General features: G+C 44.2%; 2 protein-coding genes across 2 annotated transcripts in view; one reads left to right on the forward strand and one right to left on the reverse strand.

The window, feature by feature from the left end:
* Positions 1-936: 936 nt before the first annotated feature.
* LOC311004409 (E3 ubiquitin-protein ligase TRIM39-like) lies at positions 937-5,208 on the forward strand (the record flags this gene model as incomplete). Its single annotated transcript, XM_083996467.1, has 2 exons — positions 937-1,008; positions 3,571-5,208. The coding sequence occupies exon 2, from the start codon at positions 3,580-3,582 to the stop codon at positions 5,206-5,208; it is 1,629 nt and encodes a 542-aa protein (XP_083852593.1). The 5' UTR covers positions 937-1,008; positions 3,571-3,579.
* Positions 5,209-11,773: 6,565 nt separating this feature from the next.
* LOC311004748 (protein NLRC3-like) overlaps positions 11,774-22,942 on the reverse strand; it is a gene marked incomplete at its 3' end in the record, with an annotated part of 34,803 nt that continues 23,634 nt past the window's right edge. The window contains exons 9-11 of the mRNA XM_083996917.1: positions 21,852-22,025; positions 12,442-12,488; positions 11,774-12,303 (exon numbers count right to left, since the gene is read on the reverse strand). Of these exons, the coding sequence (XP_083853043.1) occupies positions 11,774-12,303; positions 12,442-12,488; positions 21,852-22,025 (751 nt within the window). The remainder of the gene's footprint in view (positions 12,304-12,441; positions 12,489-21,851; positions 22,026-22,942) is intronic.

The following is a 22,942-nucleotide window of genomic DNA, read 5'->3' on the forward strand; positions in this document are numbered from 1 at the left end:
GAAAGTGAAGCCTGATCAATAGCTGATTATGTTTCAGAGCAGGTGAGCTTGTTTGTAATCATTAACAGGTCTATTATAGTGAATTACTGTTTATTAGCTCCTTTTAACTGTGTTTTTGTTTTGTTTTGTCTTTATGTAAAGCACATTGAGTTGCCTTGGTATTAAATTTGCTATATAAATAAAGATGCCTTGCCTTGCCTTGCCTTGCCTTGCCTTGCCTTGCCTTGCCTTCAAAGAGACCACGCCCCCTTAGTGATAAGTCACTGATGACCTTGAAACACAGAGTCGTCCTCAGTTTCTCCTCCAACAAACACCTTTTATACAAACATGCAGTGAGTCAGTGAAGTGCTCACAGACACAAAAAAGGAAAGAAAAGAAAAGTAGAAAAAAGAGAAGACTTTGACTTGTGTGTATGTTTTTCACATTGTAAGGGCAAAGCTGTCAATCAAATGGTTTTGGGGCGGGTTTTCCTGTCCAGGATGAGCAGGAGAAACAGAAAGTGGCCTGCCCACAGAGACCTACAGACCTCCTGGGTCCACAATGACCTCCTTTGTTGTGGAGGTTTAGGACCAGGATGTTGGACCTCCAGTCTAGGTCTCTTCACCTGAGTCTAGTATTGTGGTTGATAATGTCATTTCCTGGTCCTGATACTCTGTGGTCTGTTGGTGAAGAAGTCTGACGTCCATGAGCAGAGAGAGTTTATGACCCAGTTTATGGAGGATGATGGTATCAAAGGTGAGGCTGTGGGCATTGGGCCAGGTTCTTCATGGTGGACTTCACCCAGCAGCTGTCAATCATACATGTGACTCCTCCCACCTGTCAGGTGGAGCTTCACCTTTGTTCCATGTTCACCAGAGAAATGCTAACAATAAAATCACAGACACACAGCATCACCGTCCAGAAGTTAAGACTAAAGTGTGAGGGGTCGAGGACTGAGACGAGACAGAAAGTCAAAGTGAGTCCATCAGGAGTTTGTCAGCAACACAGCAGAGTCTCTACCAAACACTGGTGAGTACAGCTCATCACATTCACTGTGTGAGCAGCAGCTTAAAACTGAGCTTCATCTCTACTCAGCTGAAGCTTCACTCTCTTCATGTCACACTGACTCTAGTGAACTGGCTCACAACAGACCTGAGGCCATTTGTCCACAGAGACACTATAGTCCACTTTAAACTGTCTCTGCTCAGGACTTTTATAACGCCCAGCTTCTCTCTACACCTCACCTCATTTCCTGGTTTTAGAGCTGTCAAGTTATCACCTGCTACAGCTGCATTACTCTCTACTTCCTGCTGCTCTTTCACAATAAGAGCTACAACCTTTATTGTGAAGCAGCCAGAGGGAACACAGTGTCCTTGTCACTAAATGCAGCTTGGAAAACGAGAAATATTCTCCTCTTATACATGACATAAATATAAATTAAGGATGTCAGTGTCTCAATATTGATCAAATGAAAATAATAGAGCAGCTCAGTCTGCTGCTCTTCTTCATTAACAAGTCAGGAGATCAGTGAAGGATTAATGTGGTCTTTCCTTCCTCTTATCTGATTGGATGTTTACACTTCAAATGACTTAGTCTAGAAAAGTTCAATAACAAAACATCACCAGGTGTATAAGGAACTAAATTTAGAACAGCACAAACATCAGACTCTATGTGAATGATTTATGTTTATTGTACCTAGAGCACTGGAAAAGAGAGTAACAACACCACCATTGACTCCCGTGGTAAGGGTTTTGCGCCCCGAGTGGCAGGATATGGGTATTGCAAAAGCACGCAGAAAACCCATTCACTCCAATGTATGTGTGTTGCCCACTTGCTTGTAAATTGATGAAAACGACCGTGTTTTTGTTTTTAGGTATCTTGGTCATATTAAATTATACTTAAAATTTGTTTATTACAAAATGTAGATTGAAACATTAATGTCGACAACTTTCTTTTTTTTACTCGCCTATATGTTAAAGCTATGGTCTACGATTTGGAGCATTTGTAATTATTATTAACATCGTTTATACAGTGATTATGGTCCTGTGGTCCGATATACACAATATAAATAGCAAAAAGAACCAAAAAAATCCATTCAGTCTATCAGCCGTGGGCCTGCATAGAAATTGACCAATGGGCACGGCGCGCCCTGTCTGGCTCCCACTGGCTCGTATCCTCCATCCAATCCCCTCGTCTCGCCTGCTCCTCCTCGACCCGCCTCGGCCCCACCCCCTCCGCTTAGAAACTACAAGTAGTTGTAACAGCTCTGAGCTGCTCAGCCACAGACACGTGAACCCACCAATTCAGGGCCTGCTGCCCCCCACCCCCCGGTCAGTCTGCCGAAAAAAAGCCCACTAGGATTCAGAGAAGCACAGTACAGAAGCACAGAATGTGTTGCTGCCCTTATTACCGGTACCGCTGCTGCGCCGAGTCTCCCTGATCCTCTCCCCGACACACAGCTGCTTCCAGCCGCAGCCTGACCGGGGTGCTCTGCACCCTGCACACCGCGGCCCTGCTGAGCTACTAGTCTTCCTCCTCTCCCCGACACACAGCCGCTTCCAGCCGCAGCCTGAGTGGGTCTCTGCACTGCGGCGCCGCGGAGCTCCAGGCCCCGGTCTTTCTGCTCCTCTTCCCCAGACACAGCACCCTGTGGCCGGTCACCCAGCGCGAGGAGTCTCCCTGTAGCATGAGGCTGTGCTAACGGCTGCTAATGGCGGCGCTGCTCGTACCAGCGGTCGCCGCGGTCCCGTTGCCGGGGGCGGCGACGACGGCAACTGTCACCGCCTCATTACCGGCAGCTGGTGCACAGCGGCGGCATCGGGACTGGCACCGCCGCTATTAGTAGGCTAGCGCCGAGCACAGCCTCATGCTACAGGGAGACTCCTCGCGCTGGGTGACCCAGGACAGAGTCCTGTGTCTGGGGAAGACGAGCAGGAAGAGTCGGGGCCTGGAGCTCCGCGGCGCCGCGGTGCAGAGACCCGGTCAGGCTGCTGCAGCGGCGGTGCTGAGTTCATGTTGAACAGGTAATCTTTGGTTTTATTGTGGAAGTTGGGACTGTGAATATGACATTTTACTCCGCATTCAAAGCCGCGTTTGGTTTCTGCAGGCTGCAGGCTTGTTGCAACTTGCTTGCTCCGCTCTGCTCTGTGAGGGGAGGGGGGGGGAGGCGTGTCGCGAGGAGGTCCCGAGGGGCGGGCCATACGAGCTCAGAGGGGAGGGGCGGGGGTGTGTGAGAGGTGCTTTTTTCTAATTTTTCTCATCCTCTTTCAAAACGTAGACCATAGCTTTAATGTTTATCTGTAAAGGGTCCTCAATGATGCTATTAACGTGGGTGATCTAGAAATGTCCTTAAATTATTGAAAATACCACACTTGCTCATTCACCAACAATGCAGAGTTGTCAGTTCTTGGGCGCTTTTGCAATACCCACATTCCGCCATAAGGAGGCGCTTCCATTGAACCAATGCGTGTCGTTACTCTCTTTTCCAGTGCTCTAATTATACCATACAACGGCCCCGCCCCCCAATCAGAGAACCAGAGTCTTAAAGACACAGAACATTATTTTTAAATGAATGTATTTGTTTTCCCTCAGTGTGTAGACATGTCTGCTGCCGGTCACCTGAGGTCTGAAGATCAGTTCCTGTGCTCCATCTGTCTGGATGTCTTCACTGATCCAGTCACCACATCATGTGGACACAACTTCTGTCAGAGCTGCATCACTCAACACTGGGATGTTAGTGACAGATGTCAGTGTCCCATCTGTAAGAGGGTTTTTGAAACAAGGCCTCAGCTTGAGATCAACAGGTTCATCTCTGAGATGGTGGCTCAGTTCAGACGTGAAGCTCAACAAACCAGCAGCAGCAGCTCAGAGCAACAAGTTTCCAAACCAGGAGAAGTTCCCTGTGACGTCTGCACTGGAACCAAACTGAAGGCCCTTAAGTCCTGCCTGGTTTGTCTGGCCTCCTACTGTGAGACTCACCTGGAGCCTCATCTGACACTGACACGTCTGAGGAGACATCAGCTGATGGAGCCTGTGGAGAACCTGGAGGACAGGATGTGTAGGAAGCACGATAAACCTCTGGAGCTGTTCTGTCAGACTGACCAGACATGTGTCTGCACGCTCTGCTCTGTTTTAGACCACAAGACTCATGAGGTCGTTCCTCTGAGAGAAGAATATGAAGGAAAGAAGGCAGAGCTGCAGAAGACAGAGGCTGAAACTCAGCAGATGATCCAGAAGAGACGACTGAAGATTGAGGAGATGAAACAGTCAATGAAGATCAGTAAAGCTGCTGCAGACAGAGAGAAAGCAGAAGGTGTTGAGGTCTTCACTGCTCTGAAGGAGTCTGTTGACAGAGGCCTGAAGCAGCTCATCAAGGAGATCGAAGAGAAACAGAAAAGCTCAGAGAAACAGGCTGAAGACTTCATCACAGAGCTGGAACAGGAAATCTCTGAGCTGGAGAAGAGAAGCACTGAGGTGGAGCAGCTCTCACTCTCTGAAGACCACCTCCACCTCCTCCAAAGCTTCCCATCCCTGAAAGCTGCTCCACCCACCAAGGACTGGACACAGGTCAGAGTCTGTCCATCATATGAAGGGACTGTGGTGAAAGCTGTGTCTCAGCTGGAGGAGACGCTCCATGGACAGATCAGAAAGATAAAGATGAAGAGGGTCCAGCAGTTTGCAGTGGATGTGACTCTGGATCTTGATACAGCACATCCTGCTCTAATCCTGTCTGATAATGGAAAACAAGTTCATGATGGTGATGAAGAGAAGGAACTCCCAGACAACCCAGATAGATTTACATGTCATTTTAGTGTCTTAGGAAAACAGAGTTTCTCTTCAGGCAGATTTTACTTTGAGGTTCAGGTCAAAGGAAAAACCGGCTGGGTTGTGGGAGTGGCCAGAGAGTCGATTGACAGGAAGGGAGTCATCACATGGAATCCTCAGAGAGGATACTGGACGATATCATTGAGAAATGCAGATGAGTACAAAGCTGATGATGACCCCCCAGTCGATCTCAGTCTGAGGTCTGGTCTTGAGAAGGTGGGGGTGTTTGTGGATTATGAGGAGGGTCTGGTCTCCTTTTATGACGTACATGCTGCAGCTCTCATCTACTCTTTCATTGGCTGCTGCTTCACTGACAAACTACACCCACTCTTCAATCCCTGTGATAATGATGGAGGTGAAAACTCTGCCCCTCTGGTCATCTGTCCTTTCAATAAAAATGAGTAGACCAATGAAGTGACTTTTTTTTTGTTGTGTTTAATAAAAATCACACCATTTTTTTCTAAAGAAAACACCTGGTGAATTATTGTGTTATATTATAAATATTAATGTTGAAGCTGCAGTGAAGAGTGAAGCCTGATACGCTGAGTCACTATTTATTGATCCATCAGTTTCTAATAATCAATAGCTGATTATGTATGAGAGCAGGTGTTTGTGACCATAATCACTTCTTTATCATGAAGACAAAAACAGTAAATCTGTAAAAGAAAATACATGTGGAAAAATAAAGAGAAAATTAAAGCCGCAAGCGGCGATGACGGGCCCTCGCTCACCCATGCGACCGCGGGGCCTGAGGCATGCCGGGGCTGTGGCGTGAAGTTGAAAGGGAGAAAAAACCTGGAAGGAGGCAAAAAATGCAATGTTTCGTTCATCCACCAGGTGGCACTAAGCAGTTGTGGGTGGGTGCGTTCAGGGGCGGCCCCTCATCACTCATGTGAAGTTTGAAGTGAATCGGACAAAACATGAGGGAGTTATGAGCAGTTAATGGTTCATCCACCAGGGTGCAGTAATGGGATGCATGCAGTGTGTTCAGGGTCAGTCCCTCATCACACATGTGAAGTTTCGTGGAAATCAGACAATGTTAATGCAAAAAATGGCACTTCCTGTATCCACTAGGGGGCGACATGAGCGAAACCCCTATCAGATGGAAGAGGTCTCCACCCTGGACCTGTGTATCGAATTTCATGATGATGCGAGTTCATTAAAGCCATCAAAAGGGCAAACGTAATTTCATGGCAAGGGACGACAGTCGCCGCGTCGCCACACAGACGCCATTACTCGTAGCTTCACAGCGTTCATGATGTAGCTTCACCAACTTGTTCTGCATGTTTTAGAAGTGGAATGAAGTTAATGGGGTCAACTATGTGCCATCAGTACATGTTAAAGGAAAAACTGGCCACTTCCTGTTACCACCGGGGGGGCGCTATGAGTGACGTAGGAAATTAATATATGGGGACGTTCAGGGCGGAGCCATCATCATGTCCAGCAAGTTTGAAGCTGATCGGATAAAGCATGTGGGCGTTAGAGCTGTTCGAAGGTGAAATGGCGAGCAAACGAAAAGTCGCCAAAATTCTTAAGGCCCTAGAAGCCACGCCCTTTGACCCTTTGACGCCCTTTGACCTACACACATTCGCTATTTAGCCATTTGACAACGCCCATTCCCAACGACTTTAAAATATCGAATTTTTCGCGAGGCCTGATGTGCATGCCAAATTTGACGCGTTTTGGGGCATGTTGAAGCCTCCAAAAATGCGATCCTTTTGAGAGAAAAATAATGAAAGAAAGAAAGAATAATAATAAACAGAGCAGTTACAATAGGGCTTTCGCTGGGCGACTTGCAGTCGCCGCTCGGGCCCTAAATATTGGTTTAAAAGACATTAACGTGTGTGACTGTTTTTCTTTTGTAAGGGCAAAGCTGTCAACCAAATTGTTTGGGCGGGTTTTCCTGACCAGGATGAGCAGGGGAAACAGGAAGTGGTTTGGCCCACAGGGGTGCAAAAATGTGATGATAGGCTGTTTACACTTCAAATTTACAAACTTAATCCTCTCCACCTCCTCCCCACTGATGGAGAGTGGGGGCTGTGTTGTCCTCCTGGAACTCCTGGGTCCAAAATGACTGAGTCCTGTGGTTCACCTGAGTCCAGGATTATGGTTTGATGATGTCATTTCCTGGTCCTGACACTCCACCATTTTACCATTTATTTATTTATTTATTTATTTATTTATTCAAGAAGGGGTGTGTACATAAGTCAACATATTTTGACAAAAGAGTGAAAGAATGTGGAGGTACCCAATTGCAGCCAAGGGCTGATTTACATTGGCTGTAATAGCTAGATGTTAGCTGGCATAGTTCCCTAAAAGTAAATAATAAAACACAGTGCAATGCAATACAATGCACATAAAATAAACAAATAGGCAATTACAATATAAAATACCATACATAACAACACAGAATATTATAGTTAGTGGTGTAGTGGGGATTTTTTTTTACTGGGTGGACGCCAAACTTTAAAAATTGGTACAAGTCCAGGGCCGGACTAGTTGTTTATTGAGAACCTTGACTTTTTTGCACATATTGAACCTAAAACTAACAAAGCCTGTAAGTTAACAACATCAAAATTAAATACATTTTAAAAATCAGCTACATTCATTTCTAATGGCTCTATCTGCAGCTTTCCATAGTCATTTATAGGGGGAAAAAAACCCATTTCTTTTCTGCTGTTTTGACACCCCTCCGCCTGGCCATGTGGATTTGTTTACAACGAAGCCAGTGAAAAATCAATAGAGAGCGGTGAATAATGTTACGATGTTATGACGTGTCCATCATGAACAAATGAATGCGGGTTACACAGCGCGTTTGTGTGGCAGGGTGCAGAGACGAGAGCTGGGACACCGGGGTGGCTACCAGGTACTACACTGATGTTACAAGGCTGGTTTTCAGCCCTGAGACGCAGGTGGAAGACAGAGAGCCACCGCTCTCACTCGTAACAAGTTGCAAGTCATGTAGTTAATGATCACAATTACTCCGGAGCTTTTTAATTAAGGTAAAAAGTTTTTACCTTAAAGGTGTACAGAAATGGCCGTTCGTCCTGTTTGTCGCGCCCGTCGCGCCGAGTTGTCACAAGCTGCAACACGAGTTTACCCGAGTAAGGAAAATGAATTTGATTGGTCATTATCGAGCGGGCGGGATATTCAAAGCTTGGGGCGAGCCTGAGCTCCGTGTGTGTGTGCGTGTCTCAGACGTTTGAATGACGGATGACGGATCCAATATCCGTGGCTGGTGAATCGTGTACAGGCTGACGTATAATCCGTGCGCCTGCATTATCCAATGCGAAAAAAAAAATACACACTTTCATCCCGGATTTACTCAAAAATAGAATTTTGCACAAAGTTTGGCCTACATCGTCTGATAGATGAGTTATTACATTAATTTTATGATCCAGAGTGGGCTCAAATTCAGTTTTCTTTTCTGTACACCTTTAATTAAAAAGCTCCGAGAAGCTCAGGATTTTCACGGGAAAATCCTGCTTAGTTCCTCTTTAGAAAAAAAAAAAAAAGACTTTGGGGACGGCGCACCCTCGCGTCCAACGACTACTACACCACTGATTATAGTTATATTATAAAGTTGTCCCGCGACACATAATAGTAAAACTGCACACACCATGTGGCCTCTATAGTGTTTTGGTTTTGTGGAAGCTTTAATGCCTTGTTGTGAAATGGGGGAAGGGGCTGTGTGGGGTGTGTAGATGGTGTATGAGCTTGTAGTAATGCAGAGTACAGTACATCATTTTTGTTGTAGGTGTGATTTAAAGTGGTTGCTAATAGTGGTTTATGTAAGGACAGTGGGGGTTTAAGTGCTGGAGTTGTGGATGACAAAAGGAGTTGAGGTTATAATGCAGTAGAACAGATATCCGTGTACTGTCAGTTATGGGGAGCATACGTCAGTCCAACCACCCAAAAGTCCGACGGCCCATCTCTCCGACTACCCATTAATCCGACTTTTCTAGACCCATTGGGCCGACTGCCCACTGCTCCGACTAAAATAGGGGTCCATGGCACTGGTCCGACCTCCCATTAGTTCGACCTCCCATTGGTTCGAACTCCCATTGGTCCGACAATCGGAGTAATGAGAGTTCGAACTAATGGGAGGTCCTCATTAGTTTGAACTGGACTAGTTATTAGCATTAGCCCCAGACTCTGGAACTCTCTTCCCCCAGATTTAAGAGCCTCTCCATCGGTCGAAGTCTTCAAGGCGCAGTTAAAAACCCACCTGTTTAGACAGGCCTTTGAACTCCATGTCAACTAATTATTGTTTTTATTTTCAGCTAAGCTTGTTTGTAGCGGAAGCTCCCAGTGTCCCAGGCAGAGCAGTGAACTGAGACACTGGGAGCTTCCGCTACAAACAAGCTTAAAATATAGACTTATTTAATTTTTTTCGGAACAATTTCTCATGTCGGGGCTTCAATACAAGAGGGACATTACAGACAAGCAGTATGGAGATATGTGGATGTTTTTTGGTGTGTCTTTTTGGACGAAGAAAAGTGAGCCCCATTTGCGACTGTCATATGGCAATGCAGTGCTGCGCCGAGCCCCCCTGTAACTTCAAAAAGGCACGGATGACTCTGAAACTTCTCCCAACCCCTAGTCGACATGAGGGTGAGTAGACAATGAGTGAAATTTGAATTTTGGGTGAACTATCCCTTTAATATAAAATCAGTAGAAACGGGTGAAAAGCCTCACATGAATATTCTGATATATAATATGTGACCCGCTCTGGCGAAATGAGTCGGAAGTCGCAACGTTCTATTTTTAGATAATCAGCTGATAACGTGGAAAATCAATAAAAACTCAAAAAAAAATTTTTTTTGCTAATTTCAAAGAAATGACATTCAAAAACAATCTCCCAAAGTTTCATAGTCCAGATAATTGAGGAAAGGCACGAAAATGAGGATTAAAGTTGACTTACAACTTTTAACCCTCTAGAGAGGAGCACAACATTAGGCTAAATAACTTCTGAACCTGATAGGGACGAGCTGTAAACTGCATCTGAATCGTCAGATTCTCCGCTTTCCAAGGGTCCTTGAATGGTGCATTTATGACAACAAGGGTAGCCACGTGAAATCACGTAGTACGGGGCCAGATGCTCAGCTGAGCGGTAGCAGCGATGCTAAACCGAGCGTTAGCATCGATGCTAAAGCGAACGTAGCATGCTAACGCTTGCAGATGTTTTACTAAACATGAAATATCTTCTGAACCGTTTATGATAGAGACGAGCTGTAAACAGCATCTGAATAGATACATTCTGCTTTCCGAGGGTCATTGAACGGTGCCTCTATAAGGTACGTGTAATCACATGGTAAGGAACAGACGCCAGATTCACGGAAGGCTTTAAACCAGAGACGTTCTAAATTGTTTGAACGCATTTTTCTCAGGTGTTCAATCGAAAGCAGTGAGTGGAAGACCATCATTAAAATCGCCATATCTTAAAAACTATCCAATGTATGACTTTGACTAGGGTATCATTTTAAAGCTTATTTTCTCCTCTTTCCATTGATACCAAAATCTCAATTTTGAAATTCGGGTCACTGCGACTCATTTTGCTGGATCCAGTCACATATCTGACTGACTTTAGTCTGAACTGAATCAGCTCAGTTGTCCTCATCTTCAGAAACACGAAACACTGAGACTGATGCTTTTATTGTGAAAAGACAGGAACATCAGACATGTCCTGTAATAATCAACGCTTCCATCTCTAAAGCAAGAGGAAGAAGTTTACAAGAATCACTGAGAAGAGATTTAACACTAGAACCGCCAACTGACGTTCATTGGACGACTTTGATTTTCATTTGTGCATAACTTTATTTAAAAAAAACATTGAAGTCCACCAGTCTGTGACTTTTCCTAAAATGATGTTGGGCAGCACCCCGTTTTGTTAAAGCAGATATCAGTGGAATGTTTTTGTTAATATAAGTCCTAAATAGTCCTATTTTCCGTCAGCAATCACTTACATGAAGTATTTCAGCCTAAACACGAGTCTCTCCGTCACTCTGCTCTGCTGTAACCCGAGGAGAAAATTTTCCTTGTGGGATACAAGTGTTATCCAATGAGGAGAGAGAACGGCATGAAGGGCTGTGTGTGCAGCCAAGGGATGCGCGTGAATGTGGTGACGTAGCACGAGGACCAATTGATGCCTGACAAGGGCGGGGGCTGCTAACTCATGGTGCGTTCAAAGAAACTCGTACTTTGTGTTTTTCCTTCCTGTGAAGTCATACCAGTTCGATCTGGTACGAGTTCACGGGTCGGAAGTTACGAGTGGCCGTTATAGGGAACTTTCACAGACAACAGGATGGTAAAAACACGAGCTACGGGTTACCTGGAACGCTACCAAGTCGTAGTTGTGACTTGAAGCTGTAACTTACGGTTTCAAAAGCCTGCCTTGAACGCAGCATTAGCCGAAACGGCCGTGAAGCTGATATCTGCTTTAAATACAATAAATATTATTCACACAAAAAAATATCGATCACGTTTTCTAATTTTTACCTGTAACCGCCACGTTCGTTTATTGGACGACCAGAGAATTCACCGATTTGCGCCGACATTATTGGTCTTATGCGCTCTCTCTCTCTCTCTCTCTCTCTATGTGTGCGTGTGTGTCTGTGTGTGTGTGTGTGTGTGTGTGTGTGTGTGTGTGCGTGCGTGCGTGCGTGTGCACGTGTGTCTCTGTGTGTACACGTGCGCAGGCTGCGCAGATGCACACTCACGTCCAGTCTGGCTACTTCACACACGCACGGCGCAGAAATTATTTTCCACACTGGACAGACTGGTTGTAGAAGAGGTGTAGCCTACTTTATTACAGTTCGTCCAATGAACGACTCATGGCGGTTATAGGTATATAGTGTCCAACGGCGGTGCTAGTGTTAATCCATGAATGTGAAAATGTGAGTGAGAGACAGAGACAGACATGTAGAGACTGAACTGTCTGTTCAACAGTGAGAATGTTTCTGTGGTTCACTCAACACAGACTCACTGAGGAACCAAAACTGGACCAGAAGAATCCAAACCCAGGATACAGGGGTTGAGTGAAGGTGGTGTTGAAGGTGTAGATGTGGATCAGTGAGTCAGAGGAGACTCTGTAGAAGGACAGAGAGCCAGCAGGACAGTCCACATACACTGCTACTCTGTCAGAGACAGAGGAAGAGGAGGAGGTATGTGTCCGTCTGTCATTGTGCCAGACATTGTAACCATCATCATAGCAGTTCAGATTCCAGGACTGATCGTTCCCTCCAAACACACAGTCTGAACTGTTTCCTTTCCTGCTGATTCCTCTGTAACTCACTGATATATCAACGTCTCCTCTCCACTCGAACTCCCAGTAGCAGCGACCCGTCAGACCAGTTGAACACAGCAGCTGAGGAAGGTCAAATCTGTCTGGATGATCAGGATATGACTGATCCTCCTTCACAAGTGTCGCCTCCCTGTTGTCATCAGACAGTTTGATCTTTGTGTGCACTGCATTTGTGTCGATTGTGAGTCGACAGGAATCTGATGGAGAGAACAAGACACAGCTGCAGTTATTGATCATGTAATCAGTTATTGACAGTTTGATGAAGACTGATGAGGTCAGTGATGTGACAGTGTGAATATGGTTGAATGTGCTGCTCAAAGTCAAAACACACTTACACTTCCTCAGACCTGGTGTCAACCATGGGACTCCAGCAGGCTCCACCCTGAAAGGAGGAGGGGGGGTCAGAGCAGCACCTTCTCTGTCAGCATGCACACATGGACATTACATGGCTCTCACACACACACTGTTTTATCACTGTGTTCACATGGAGGCTTGTATGTATGGATGAACACTGAGCACAGAGAAGAAGGAGCTGGAATCATCTAGTGATGATTCAGAGCAGGAGGAGACGAAGAGGAAACATTTCATCATGTCTTTTCTCCATGTCATGTCACTTCAGTGTGAGACACACACTTTCACTCTCTTACTCTCAAGCTACACAAACACACGTCACAGCAAATTAGATGAAGACACAACAGGTGGAGCTGACCAGCCCAGATATCCCACAATGCACCAAGAAAGGCGAAGAAGAAGAAGAAGAAGAAGAAGAAGAAGAAGAAGAAGAAGAAGAAGAAGAAGAAGAAGAAGAAGAAGAAGAAGAAGAAGAAGAGTGCAGCTGTGAACAGTGGATGGTTTCAGTGTTTGATGAGGAAGGAAACACACTCAACACGTTTGTTAGAGCTCAGTGAAACACACAGTGAGTTTAGTGAGAAACACTGAGTGTGAACACAACTTGTGTTTGTTTGAAGAAAACTCCACAGGAAGCTGAAGAATGAGGCTGTGAGCAGGTTTCCACAGGAGCCACAGCAGCAGTGAGTGGATGAAGGAGCTCTAATAGAAACCTTCTGATCACAGTGACAGGACGGATCAGGATCTCATCATCAATGACTCTGTTCTTCTGTGCTCTTCACACAGATCAGCTGCAACACACTGACTCACTGTGATCAGTCACATAATGTGGAATAAAGCAGCCGTCCTCCATCAAACCGAGCTCCATCAAACCTGTCCACACATTTTGACTGGACTTGAAGTCAGAGTCCAGAGGAAGCAGAGAGAAGCAGGCTCAGCTCAGAGCACATGGACTCAGACAGGAAGTGAAGCTCCAGCTGCTGGAGACTTTCATTAAGGAGCCACTTTGTGGCTTCATCTGATCTGGAGTCAGCACACACACAGTCTGAAAACAGCTGTTTGATCACACACACATTCAGCCACAAACACTGATTATTACACTGTTCACCACACTCACTCTCTTCTGATTGACAGCTCCAGGCCTCTGGACAGTGAGGACATCTGGATGTCACATTTGTGATTTACTGTCTCCTCAATACAACAACACATCTCATCAGGACAAGATCAGGATCTCAGAGAGACTGAGCTGATTATTGATCATCAATATCTGACCAGACAGAGACCTGATGGTGCCGCCTGGTTTCTGTCTCTTATTTCCTCCTTGGTTGGAGACGCTGGGAGACGGATGTCTCTGAGCAGTGGACATGGTTTGAGTCTTGTTGCTGTGTTATAGGGATGGGAAATCGCCCCTATATTCAGATCATTCGATCGTGGACACTGTCGATCGCCGATAGGCGATCCAATCGCGGGGGGGGGGGGGGGGGGTTGCAATTACGTCAGCTTTAAAAAATAAAAAAAAAATAAAAAACTTGCTATATAGTTCCGTTCATTCATCTCCGCATAGCGCTCACTCTCAGTTATTGTCGTCCACACACACAGACAAGCGCGCATGCATGACGCGTGGGTCCGGTTTTTTTTCCAACCCGCCAGTCCCGCATCTATGAAGTATTTTGACCCGCCCCACCGCATCTATTTTCACAACCCGTCCCGCCGCAATTAAACGTCAGACAGCAGCTTTTTACTTTGAAAGGGCAGACAGAGGCGCTGTGTTGCCGGTAGCTTGTCAGTGTGGAGCTCGTGAGGAGTGGGAGAGTCACAGTGCAGCGCGTGCAGCAGCCGCCGCCGCCGCCGCCGCCTTCACTCTCCCCGCTCTGCTCTCTGCTTCAACCCCGCTCTGCTGATGCGCCCAGCCGCTGTCTCACCCGGTTCCCTCACACCTCCGCCAGCTTTCCCGTCAACATCAGCGCACCCCTGATAACACACTCTGGACTTCATCATCAGTGTTTTTAATGACCCGCCCCCCCGCACAGCCTGTGTAGTCCATGGGCCAGACCAGATTTCGGTACCACTCAAGGTGGCAAAGGTTACTAATCATTTTTGTAAACATCCATGTCTGTAGATGATATTTTGGTATGATAACCCTTCCTGAGTCACAGCTAAATTACAATTATCACCTGTCGAAGTTAACTTCCCCCTAGGGAAAAATGCATTTTAGACGCTAGTACATATCTTGGTTTAGACTGAGTTCAGGATATTTGTCAGTGCTTTAAAATATTGTGTGTGGTATCATTTTAAAGGGGACATTGTAAGCTTTCATTCAAGCCCTCATGTGAATATGTGTGACACTTACAGTGGTCACCGGAGCTCTTCAAACTTTTAATCACACACATTTTTCCACTATTTCCGCCAAAATCATGTACTTTCGTTTGGTCCTGTGACATCAAGGAATGTCAGAGACACAAAACACCAGCACTAGAATACTCACAGGACTCCAAGGATTCAGAAAATGTACAATATATCAATACTGTTTCATTGTGAGGGGTGGTTTTCCAGCCTTATATTAAAAGTGTTGTTTTGCTCTGACAGTTAGACCAAAGCCATTTTAGTGGGGCAGACAAGCAAACTAATTGTGCATTTTATGACTAAAGCATGAATCTTTCAGCATTTCATCTACATACCCCAAGGTTTGATTTCAGATGTGGAACCACTTTGGTGGCTGACCTTTGGTGACCTTTAGGGGTCTTTGTCCTCACCATTGCATTTTCCCACATTATTCTCCATTGGAAACCTATGAAAATCTGGGAAGTAAATCATTACCAACAAATTTCTTCACCATTGTGTTTAGGAAGGTGTGTAATATGATGTAATAAAATGTTGAAATTCAACTCCAGTGGGAAACCCCCTAAAAAACTACTCAAAGTTGGGGTACCCATAACCAGATTTTTCGAAAATTCCTAAATGTTAAATTTGGCCTTAAGTATCTTGTGAGGGGTCAAACTAGGGGTTTTTCATGATTCTGAGTTGATCACAAGCATTAGTTTTACACCCAAAACACTCCTTAGTGGAAAAAAAACAGCCACACCCACTTTTCCTGTTCATCGGAACCCCCACCACCAATACAGAGAAGCCATTCCTTATCATGGCAGAGGTTGTGTCACATATTACTACTAAATACTCAGTAATATAACTTATATTCTAGCCTTTTACTTGTAGGACATTATACAAGTTTGTTCGAAATGAAGAGAGGAAAAGCACAGAAAATACACAGTGGTGCTACATTGATTGCAAACACGATACCGTTAATTTGCAGACACACTGAGCATCAAGCGCCATCAAGCATCCAGGCTCTAAGAGGTGGTTTTTGAAGAATGGAAAAAGATAGATGTTTGTGTGTTCAGTATTATGGGATTTGTAATGTGACTCGTGTGAATGCTATATTGGTGGGCCATTATTAATATCATATTTTTCTTGAAGGCCACATAAAAGTGTATCACAGGACGGATCTGGCCCCCAGGTTTTTGACATGAGATTGACGGGTGCTAGACTAATGTCCAACAATGTAAAAAGGTAGAATATAAGTTATATTAAGTATTCAGTAGTAATATACGTTTTTTATGACATTAAAGAAAACCTCTGTCATGCACTGGAATAGCTTATCTCTAATGTATTCTATTGAGTACAGTAGATCATCTTTATTATTTATCGGTCCTTGACCATTTTGTTGATGGTGTGATGACTCTTATCTGCAACTTAATGTGTCAAAAACAAAAGACATAATTGATTTCCGTACGAAACCACCTGTCACAGCCCAAACCTTTGTCAAAGGCACAGCTGTGGACATAGTCAACCATTATAAGTATTTAGGCACCATCCTGGATGATAAACTGTCTTTTGAGAACAACTCAGATGCCGTCTGCAGGAAAGTAAATCAGAGGTTGTTTTATTTTAAGAAATTGAGGTCTTTTAATGTTGATAAGAAGTTTTACTCACTTACTCACAGATAAGAAACTGTTTTACTCATCTTTTATTGAGTCCATCTTAACTTTTGCAATGATTTGTTGGTTTGGGAACCTCAGCATATCAAATAAGAATAAGATGAAGAATGTGGTCAAACTCTGCCAAAAAACAATTGGCATTAACTTGAATGACCTTGACAATGTTTATCAGGTCAGAGTCACTCAGAGGGCAAGGGCCATTCTGGCAAACCCTTTCCACCCTCTTCATGCAGAGTTTTGACTCTTCCCATCTACATTCCTTTGTCAGGCCAAATCAAATATTTAAAATCCTTTGTCCCGTCTGCCGTTAGATTCCTCAATACGCTGTAGGCAAACCTGTTGGGAACGATGTACAGTACTGTAATCTGTGATGACTATATGTATTTATATGTATTTATTGTATTATTGTGTGTGCTATGTGAGATCTACTGTGTTTGACTCTGAACTTTTGCTGCAAACCAAATTGCCCTTCTGGGACATTAAAGATTTTCAAATCAAATTATAATAGCCTAAACCTAACTGCAGAAAAGACAATCGGCCTACACCATGTTATCCTAGCTTGATAGCTAATGGGGCAGATGGTCATCAGATGCAGTTGCACATAGGAGTTAGCTAACTAACCATACTATTTACTGTTAGCCAACTAACAAGTAAGTTAGTTGACAATTTTTAAGTTTCTTAGATCAGCTGATCTGCTGCAGTTTTGCCTACCTCATACATGTTTCGGTATTGTCTAAGTGTTGTCCATTGTCTAACTGTGTCTGTTTATGCCTCACCTTTGTATAGTAGCTTGTATTCTGTGTATTTTATCACTTGTATGTTATGTGTAGGGACTACAGATGGAAATTAGCTGGGAGCTAAATCTGGTGCAACCATCTTTTCATTTTTTTTCCTTTAAATGATTAATGTAATTGCACACTGTCCCTTATAAACTAATAAACTAAACTAGATGGAGATAATACTTTTGTTTCATCATGTCAATGATCGAAGGTTGCAAATGGCTTCAACATGTCTAGCACTAGCTAGCTCCAAAATTCCTCACTTTTAATGCTAACTACCGCTAAACAATATTTAGGCCTATTTACCATGGCAATTAATAGAAAAAGAAGAGTGAGAAGGGTGTGTGTATGTTTCAGTTTTTACTGGTATGTGAAATCTGGTGTGCACCTGATGTCTTTCCTTCTCTCTCGCTCCCGATCCGCATAAAACTTAATTTATATGAAAACAATAACTAGTAATAAAAAACACAGACACGCAAAAAACACGTAATGGAAACATTGTGACCACAGCTGACCACAGCGGTCTATAGTAAATTTGCAGAGAAGTTGCAGTGGCAAGCTAGGCCAAAGAATTCATGATTGAATTTGCATTAATAGTTGCAATCGTGACATCATACAATCCTGGAGGGTCTGTATAATGTCCTACAAGTAAAAGGCTAGAATATAAGTTATATTACTGAGTATTTAGTAGTAATATGTGACACAACCTCTGCCATGCTAAGGAATGGCTTCTCTGTATTGGTGGTGGGGGTTCCGATGAACAGGAAAAGTGGGTGTGGCTGTTCTTTTCCACTAAGGAGGGTTTTGGGTGTAAAACTAATGTTTGTGATCAACTCAGAATCATGAAAAACCCCTAGTTTGACCCCTCACAAGATACTTAAGGCCAAATTTAACATTTAGGAATTTTCGAAAAGTCTGGTTACAGGTACCCCAACTTTGAGTAGTTTTTTAGGGGGTTTCCCACTGGAGTTGAATTTCAACATTTTATTACATCATATCACACACCTTCCTAAACACAATGGTGAAGAAATTTGTTGGTAATGATTTACTTCCCAGATTTTCATAGGTTTCCAATGGAGAATAATGTGGAAAAATGCAATGCTGAGGTCAAAGACCCCTAAAGGTCACCAAAGGTCAGCCACCAAAGTGGTTCCACATCTGAAATCAAACCTTGGGGTATGTAGATGAAATGCTGAAAGTTTCATGCTTTAGTCATAAAATGCACAATTAGTTTGCTTGTCTGCCCCACTAAAATGGCTTTGGTCTAACTGTCAGAGCAAAACAACACTTTTAATATAAGGCTGGAAAACCACCCCTCACAATGAAACAGTATTGGTATATTGTACATTTTCTGAATCCTTGGAGTCCTGTGAGTATTCTAGTGCTGGTGTTTTGTGTCTCTGACATTCCTTGATGTCACAGGACCAAACGAAAGTACATGATTTTGGCGGAAATAGTGGAAAAATGTGTGTGATTAAAGGTTTGAAGAGCTCCCGTGACCACTGTAAGTGTCACACATATTCACATGAGGGCTTGAATGAAAGCTTAGAATGTCTTAGAATGTCCCCTTTAAAATGATACCACACACAATATTTTAAAGCACTGACAAATATCCTGAACTCAGTCTAAACCAAGATATGTACTAGTGTCTAAAATGCATTTTTCCCTAGGGGGAAGTTAACTTCAACAGGTGATAATTGTAATTTAGCTGTGACTCAGGAAGGGTTATCATACCAAAATATCATCTACAGACATGGATGTTTACAAAAATTATTAGTAACCTTTGCCACCTTGAGTGGTACCGATAAGTGAAATTCTGGCCTCTGGCCCATGGACTAGTGTCCGCGGCATGCACCTCCGAAAAAAAGTGAGAAGAAAAAAAAAGATGCAATAGTGTGTGTGTGTGTTTAATATTCACTCCTCTGTTGCACAGATCCAAGGGCTCTGTATGCAGACATGTTGCTCCACGAAACATTTTTCAAGTACACAGTAGAGCGCAGGTTCTAGAGATTATTTCTTTAACATCTTATGGCAGTAAATTAATTAAAGATCACCTTAAAGATCGCCATTTGAAAAAAAAATCACGATCGTCCCCTTCGATCGCCGATAGACGATCCGATCGAAAATCACTCCATCCCTACTGTGTTATTATTATGTGTCCACACTCAGCTAGGGGTTGCACAGACTAGTCGACTAATCGACTAGTCGACTTTACTGCTCCACAATGACGTTTTGAGCTTGACGTCGACTAGTCGCTGATCATGTGACAGTAGCGGCTTGAAACAACAGCTGAGTGTGCTGAATGAAAAAAATACGAGCGCCGTCAAGCTGGATAGAACGAGATCGTACCAAACAGGAAGTTGGGCACAGAAAAGGCGAGAGAATCCGGTCAATTTTCAAAATAAAAGAAATGATGATTAAGTTTGCTTGTCCATCTATAAATATTTGTCAGATGCGTCTGCACACAAGACACACATCCATACATACAGCGCTAGAGACAGACCTGTGTGTGTGGAAAACCGAGTAGCCTACAGACGGGTCGATGTTTGACGGAGGCGGAGAGAGCAGGAGAAGCTGCTGCCTGACACCAGCCAAGCGCCTGTGGCGCTCCGCTTCCGCGGGCAGTGTGTCCGGGCTGCCGGGAATTAAAAAAAAACAAAAAACTCTGCTCATATCGACAGCTTTACGTCGCGCACAACAACAACAACAACCACAACAACCAACAACAGCAACAACCAACCAGAGGCCTGTACCACAAAGCAGGATTACTGTCTTAGCAAGGTAACTTCAGGGTTAACCCTGGCTTTCCGGTACCACGAAGCTGGATTCATTCTTACAGAGGTGATGTTCAGTGTGCTCTTATTTTGAAATCCTCCTTGTACCGGTGCTTACTGTTACCACGGAGACGGAAATAAAAGTAGCGAAGCTCCGGACAGAGTTGCGGTGATTGTATCCACTTTATGATTTAAGATGATTTAACCCTTTATAAAAACACATGAGTCTATCACAACAACGGATTTTCCGGGACAGATCACATCGGTTGGATCATCACGCTGATTATCCATACGAGAGGTAGGCTGCCGGTTCTCATGGCAAGGACTTCTGCCAATAGTCTTTTTTTTTTTTGAGTGTGTGTGTGTGTGTGTGTGTGGGGGGGGGGGGCGGTGAGCGGACCCGTCTATAGAGACACGCGTCTATATGGGACAGGCTTTTATTTAATTCAAGACAAACGTTATGCTCAGCAAAGATGGAAATATAGTCTAATATAATAAAATTGTTCTGTTGTTTGGCCACTGTTTAAAAGAATCAGAATATAACGAAAGAATCGGATCCAGAGGAGCATTCATTTACAAGTTTAATCAGCACAGATTAAACATTTAATAACTCGGGTCAGGCCACGACCGCGGGCTTCTTTTTTTTCCTTCTTCCTCAAAGGAATGGGCGCTCCGGTGCGCTCACCTCGCTTCTCTCTGACGCGTCGGTGCTCATGGTTGGGATTGGTCAGCTGCCTTGAATCCGCCCTTTGTACGTGCGCGTTCACAGATTCACAGTAAGACAAGCCGGAGTTGAGTTACCGAGTTGATAACCAGCGTCGTGGTACAGCTGATCCACGGTGACAGTGTTGTGGATAGGTTCAGCTGGATAGGCTGACAGTAATCCTGGGTAGGCTGAGCTCGCTTCGTGGTACAGGCCTCAGGAAAAACAAAAACTGTGAGTGAAACTGTGACTGAGCAGGACTGTGATGGTGACGAGGCCCGTGTGTCGTTAATTGTTTAACGGACAGTAGAGTATTTTCTTTTGCACTTGTATAGGAGTGTGTTACAAAAAAAACAAACTGATTTACAGCTTGTTGTTTATAAAGCTGCTGTTCTGTGGACTAATTTCTGTGCATGAGCTGTCTGTCAGTGAATACAGATTGTTGCAAAGCATTTCCCTCCTCCTGTGATTTTAGTTATGATGGGAAAAATATGAATGACGTCATCAGCGACTAGTCGACGTCGACTCGACTTTCATAACATTAGAGTCGACTTTAAAAAATCTGAAGTCATGCAACCCCTACACTCAACAGGTCTACAGTCTCTGGGATTGTACAGGTCAAACACTCTGTTGGTTCAGGGGCAGTTCAACCAGCTGCAGCTGAAATGTTTCCTGATACACTCTGAAATAAAGTCTGATCCAAACATCTGGAGAGACTCAGAGCACAGCTGCCAACAGCTGCTTTCATCACTGACATCTCTTCTCCTGAATATGACACAGTGAGTCATGAAGATACACTGAAGTCATCATGAGGAGAAACTCCTGATCCCAGTAGTTCATCACTGTGACTGATGAAAGCTGCACAGCTCATGTTTGAAACACTCTGAGATTTTGGCTTCAGTATAAACTGTGTTGGGACGAGTCAGACTGGGACAGAGGACGTCAGTGGAGTGGGCGGAGCTTCACTGTGGCCTACACCACCTCTGGATATGGTCTGAGTGATGGGATCCAATGTCATCAATGCATTGATCACCTGAGACAGATGTTAATACCAGGTGTGACCAGGTGTGAACGGGGCCATAGAAAATGTTCCAGCTCCTCCTCCTCTACCAGACAGTGTGTGTGGCTGCAGCAGCCTCTCCATACCTGAGAGAGTCCAGTCTCCAGTCTGGATCCTCCAGTCCAGCCGACAGCGGCTCCACTCCTGAGGCTCCTGGATGATTGTAGCTCAGGTCCAGCTCTCTCAGATGGGAGGGGTTGGAGCTCAGAGCTGAGGCCAGAGAAGCACAGCCTTCCTCTGTGACCAGACATCCTGACAGACTGAACACACACAACAACACACAGGAACCCTCTGTCAACACCTGCCGCTGTGTTCAAGTGTCATCAGATAAACATCTCGATGGATCCTCACCTGAGAGTCTCCAGTCTACAGTGTGGACTCTCCAGTCCACCAGACAACAGCTTCACTCCTGAGTCCTGCAGGTTGTTGTTACTCAGGTCCAGGTGTCTCAGACTAGAGGACTGGGAGATGAGGACTGAGGACAGAGCTTCACAGCTTCTCTCTGAGAGGTTACAGTTGCTCAGTCTGAAGAGGAATTCAAGGAAAAACACTCACATACTCAATATGAAGGAAATAACAGGTTAGAATCATTAATACACAACATTTCAACACAAACCTGAACACCTACAGTGTTTCTAACTCAACATGTTCCAGTTTGTATGAATAGATTTATAGATAGATTTGATTACTGTGATCTCTCACTCATCTTTGTATATTCATATATGTATATATTTGTTTTGTTGTTTGTATATACAGTCAGTGTGAAAATCACAGACTCCACCCTGCCTGCATCACCACAGTCACACCTAACCACACCCCCTAAGATGATACAACCCCGCACTCTGACCTTTGACCCTCTCTTTCCCTCCAAACATTTGCCTAAAGACAACGTGACTGTAAGTAAGTAAATTTCTTTATTGTCCCGAAACAGGCAAATGTTGTTGCAGCAGCTTCTACACATTTGAAAACAAGACACACCACAGGAGAACATAGAGGTAAAAAGCACAAAGCACACAGCACTGCTGTCCATGATAATGGTAGATAAAAACAAGGCCACTATAAAATCTATACAGAGGACAGATAAGAAACAACAATAAATCAAATCTAAAAATACATGAAAAACCTACTAAGGCAATAAATAAGTGCAAAAGTAGCCTACGACTGACTGTGTGGCTAC

This window comes from Trachurus trachurus, assembly GCF_905171665.1.
Source record: "Trachurus trachurus genome assembly, chromosome: 21".
Taxonomy (NCBI): Eukaryota; Metazoa; Chordata; class Actinopteri; order Carangiformes; family Carangidae; genus Trachurus; species Trachurus trachurus.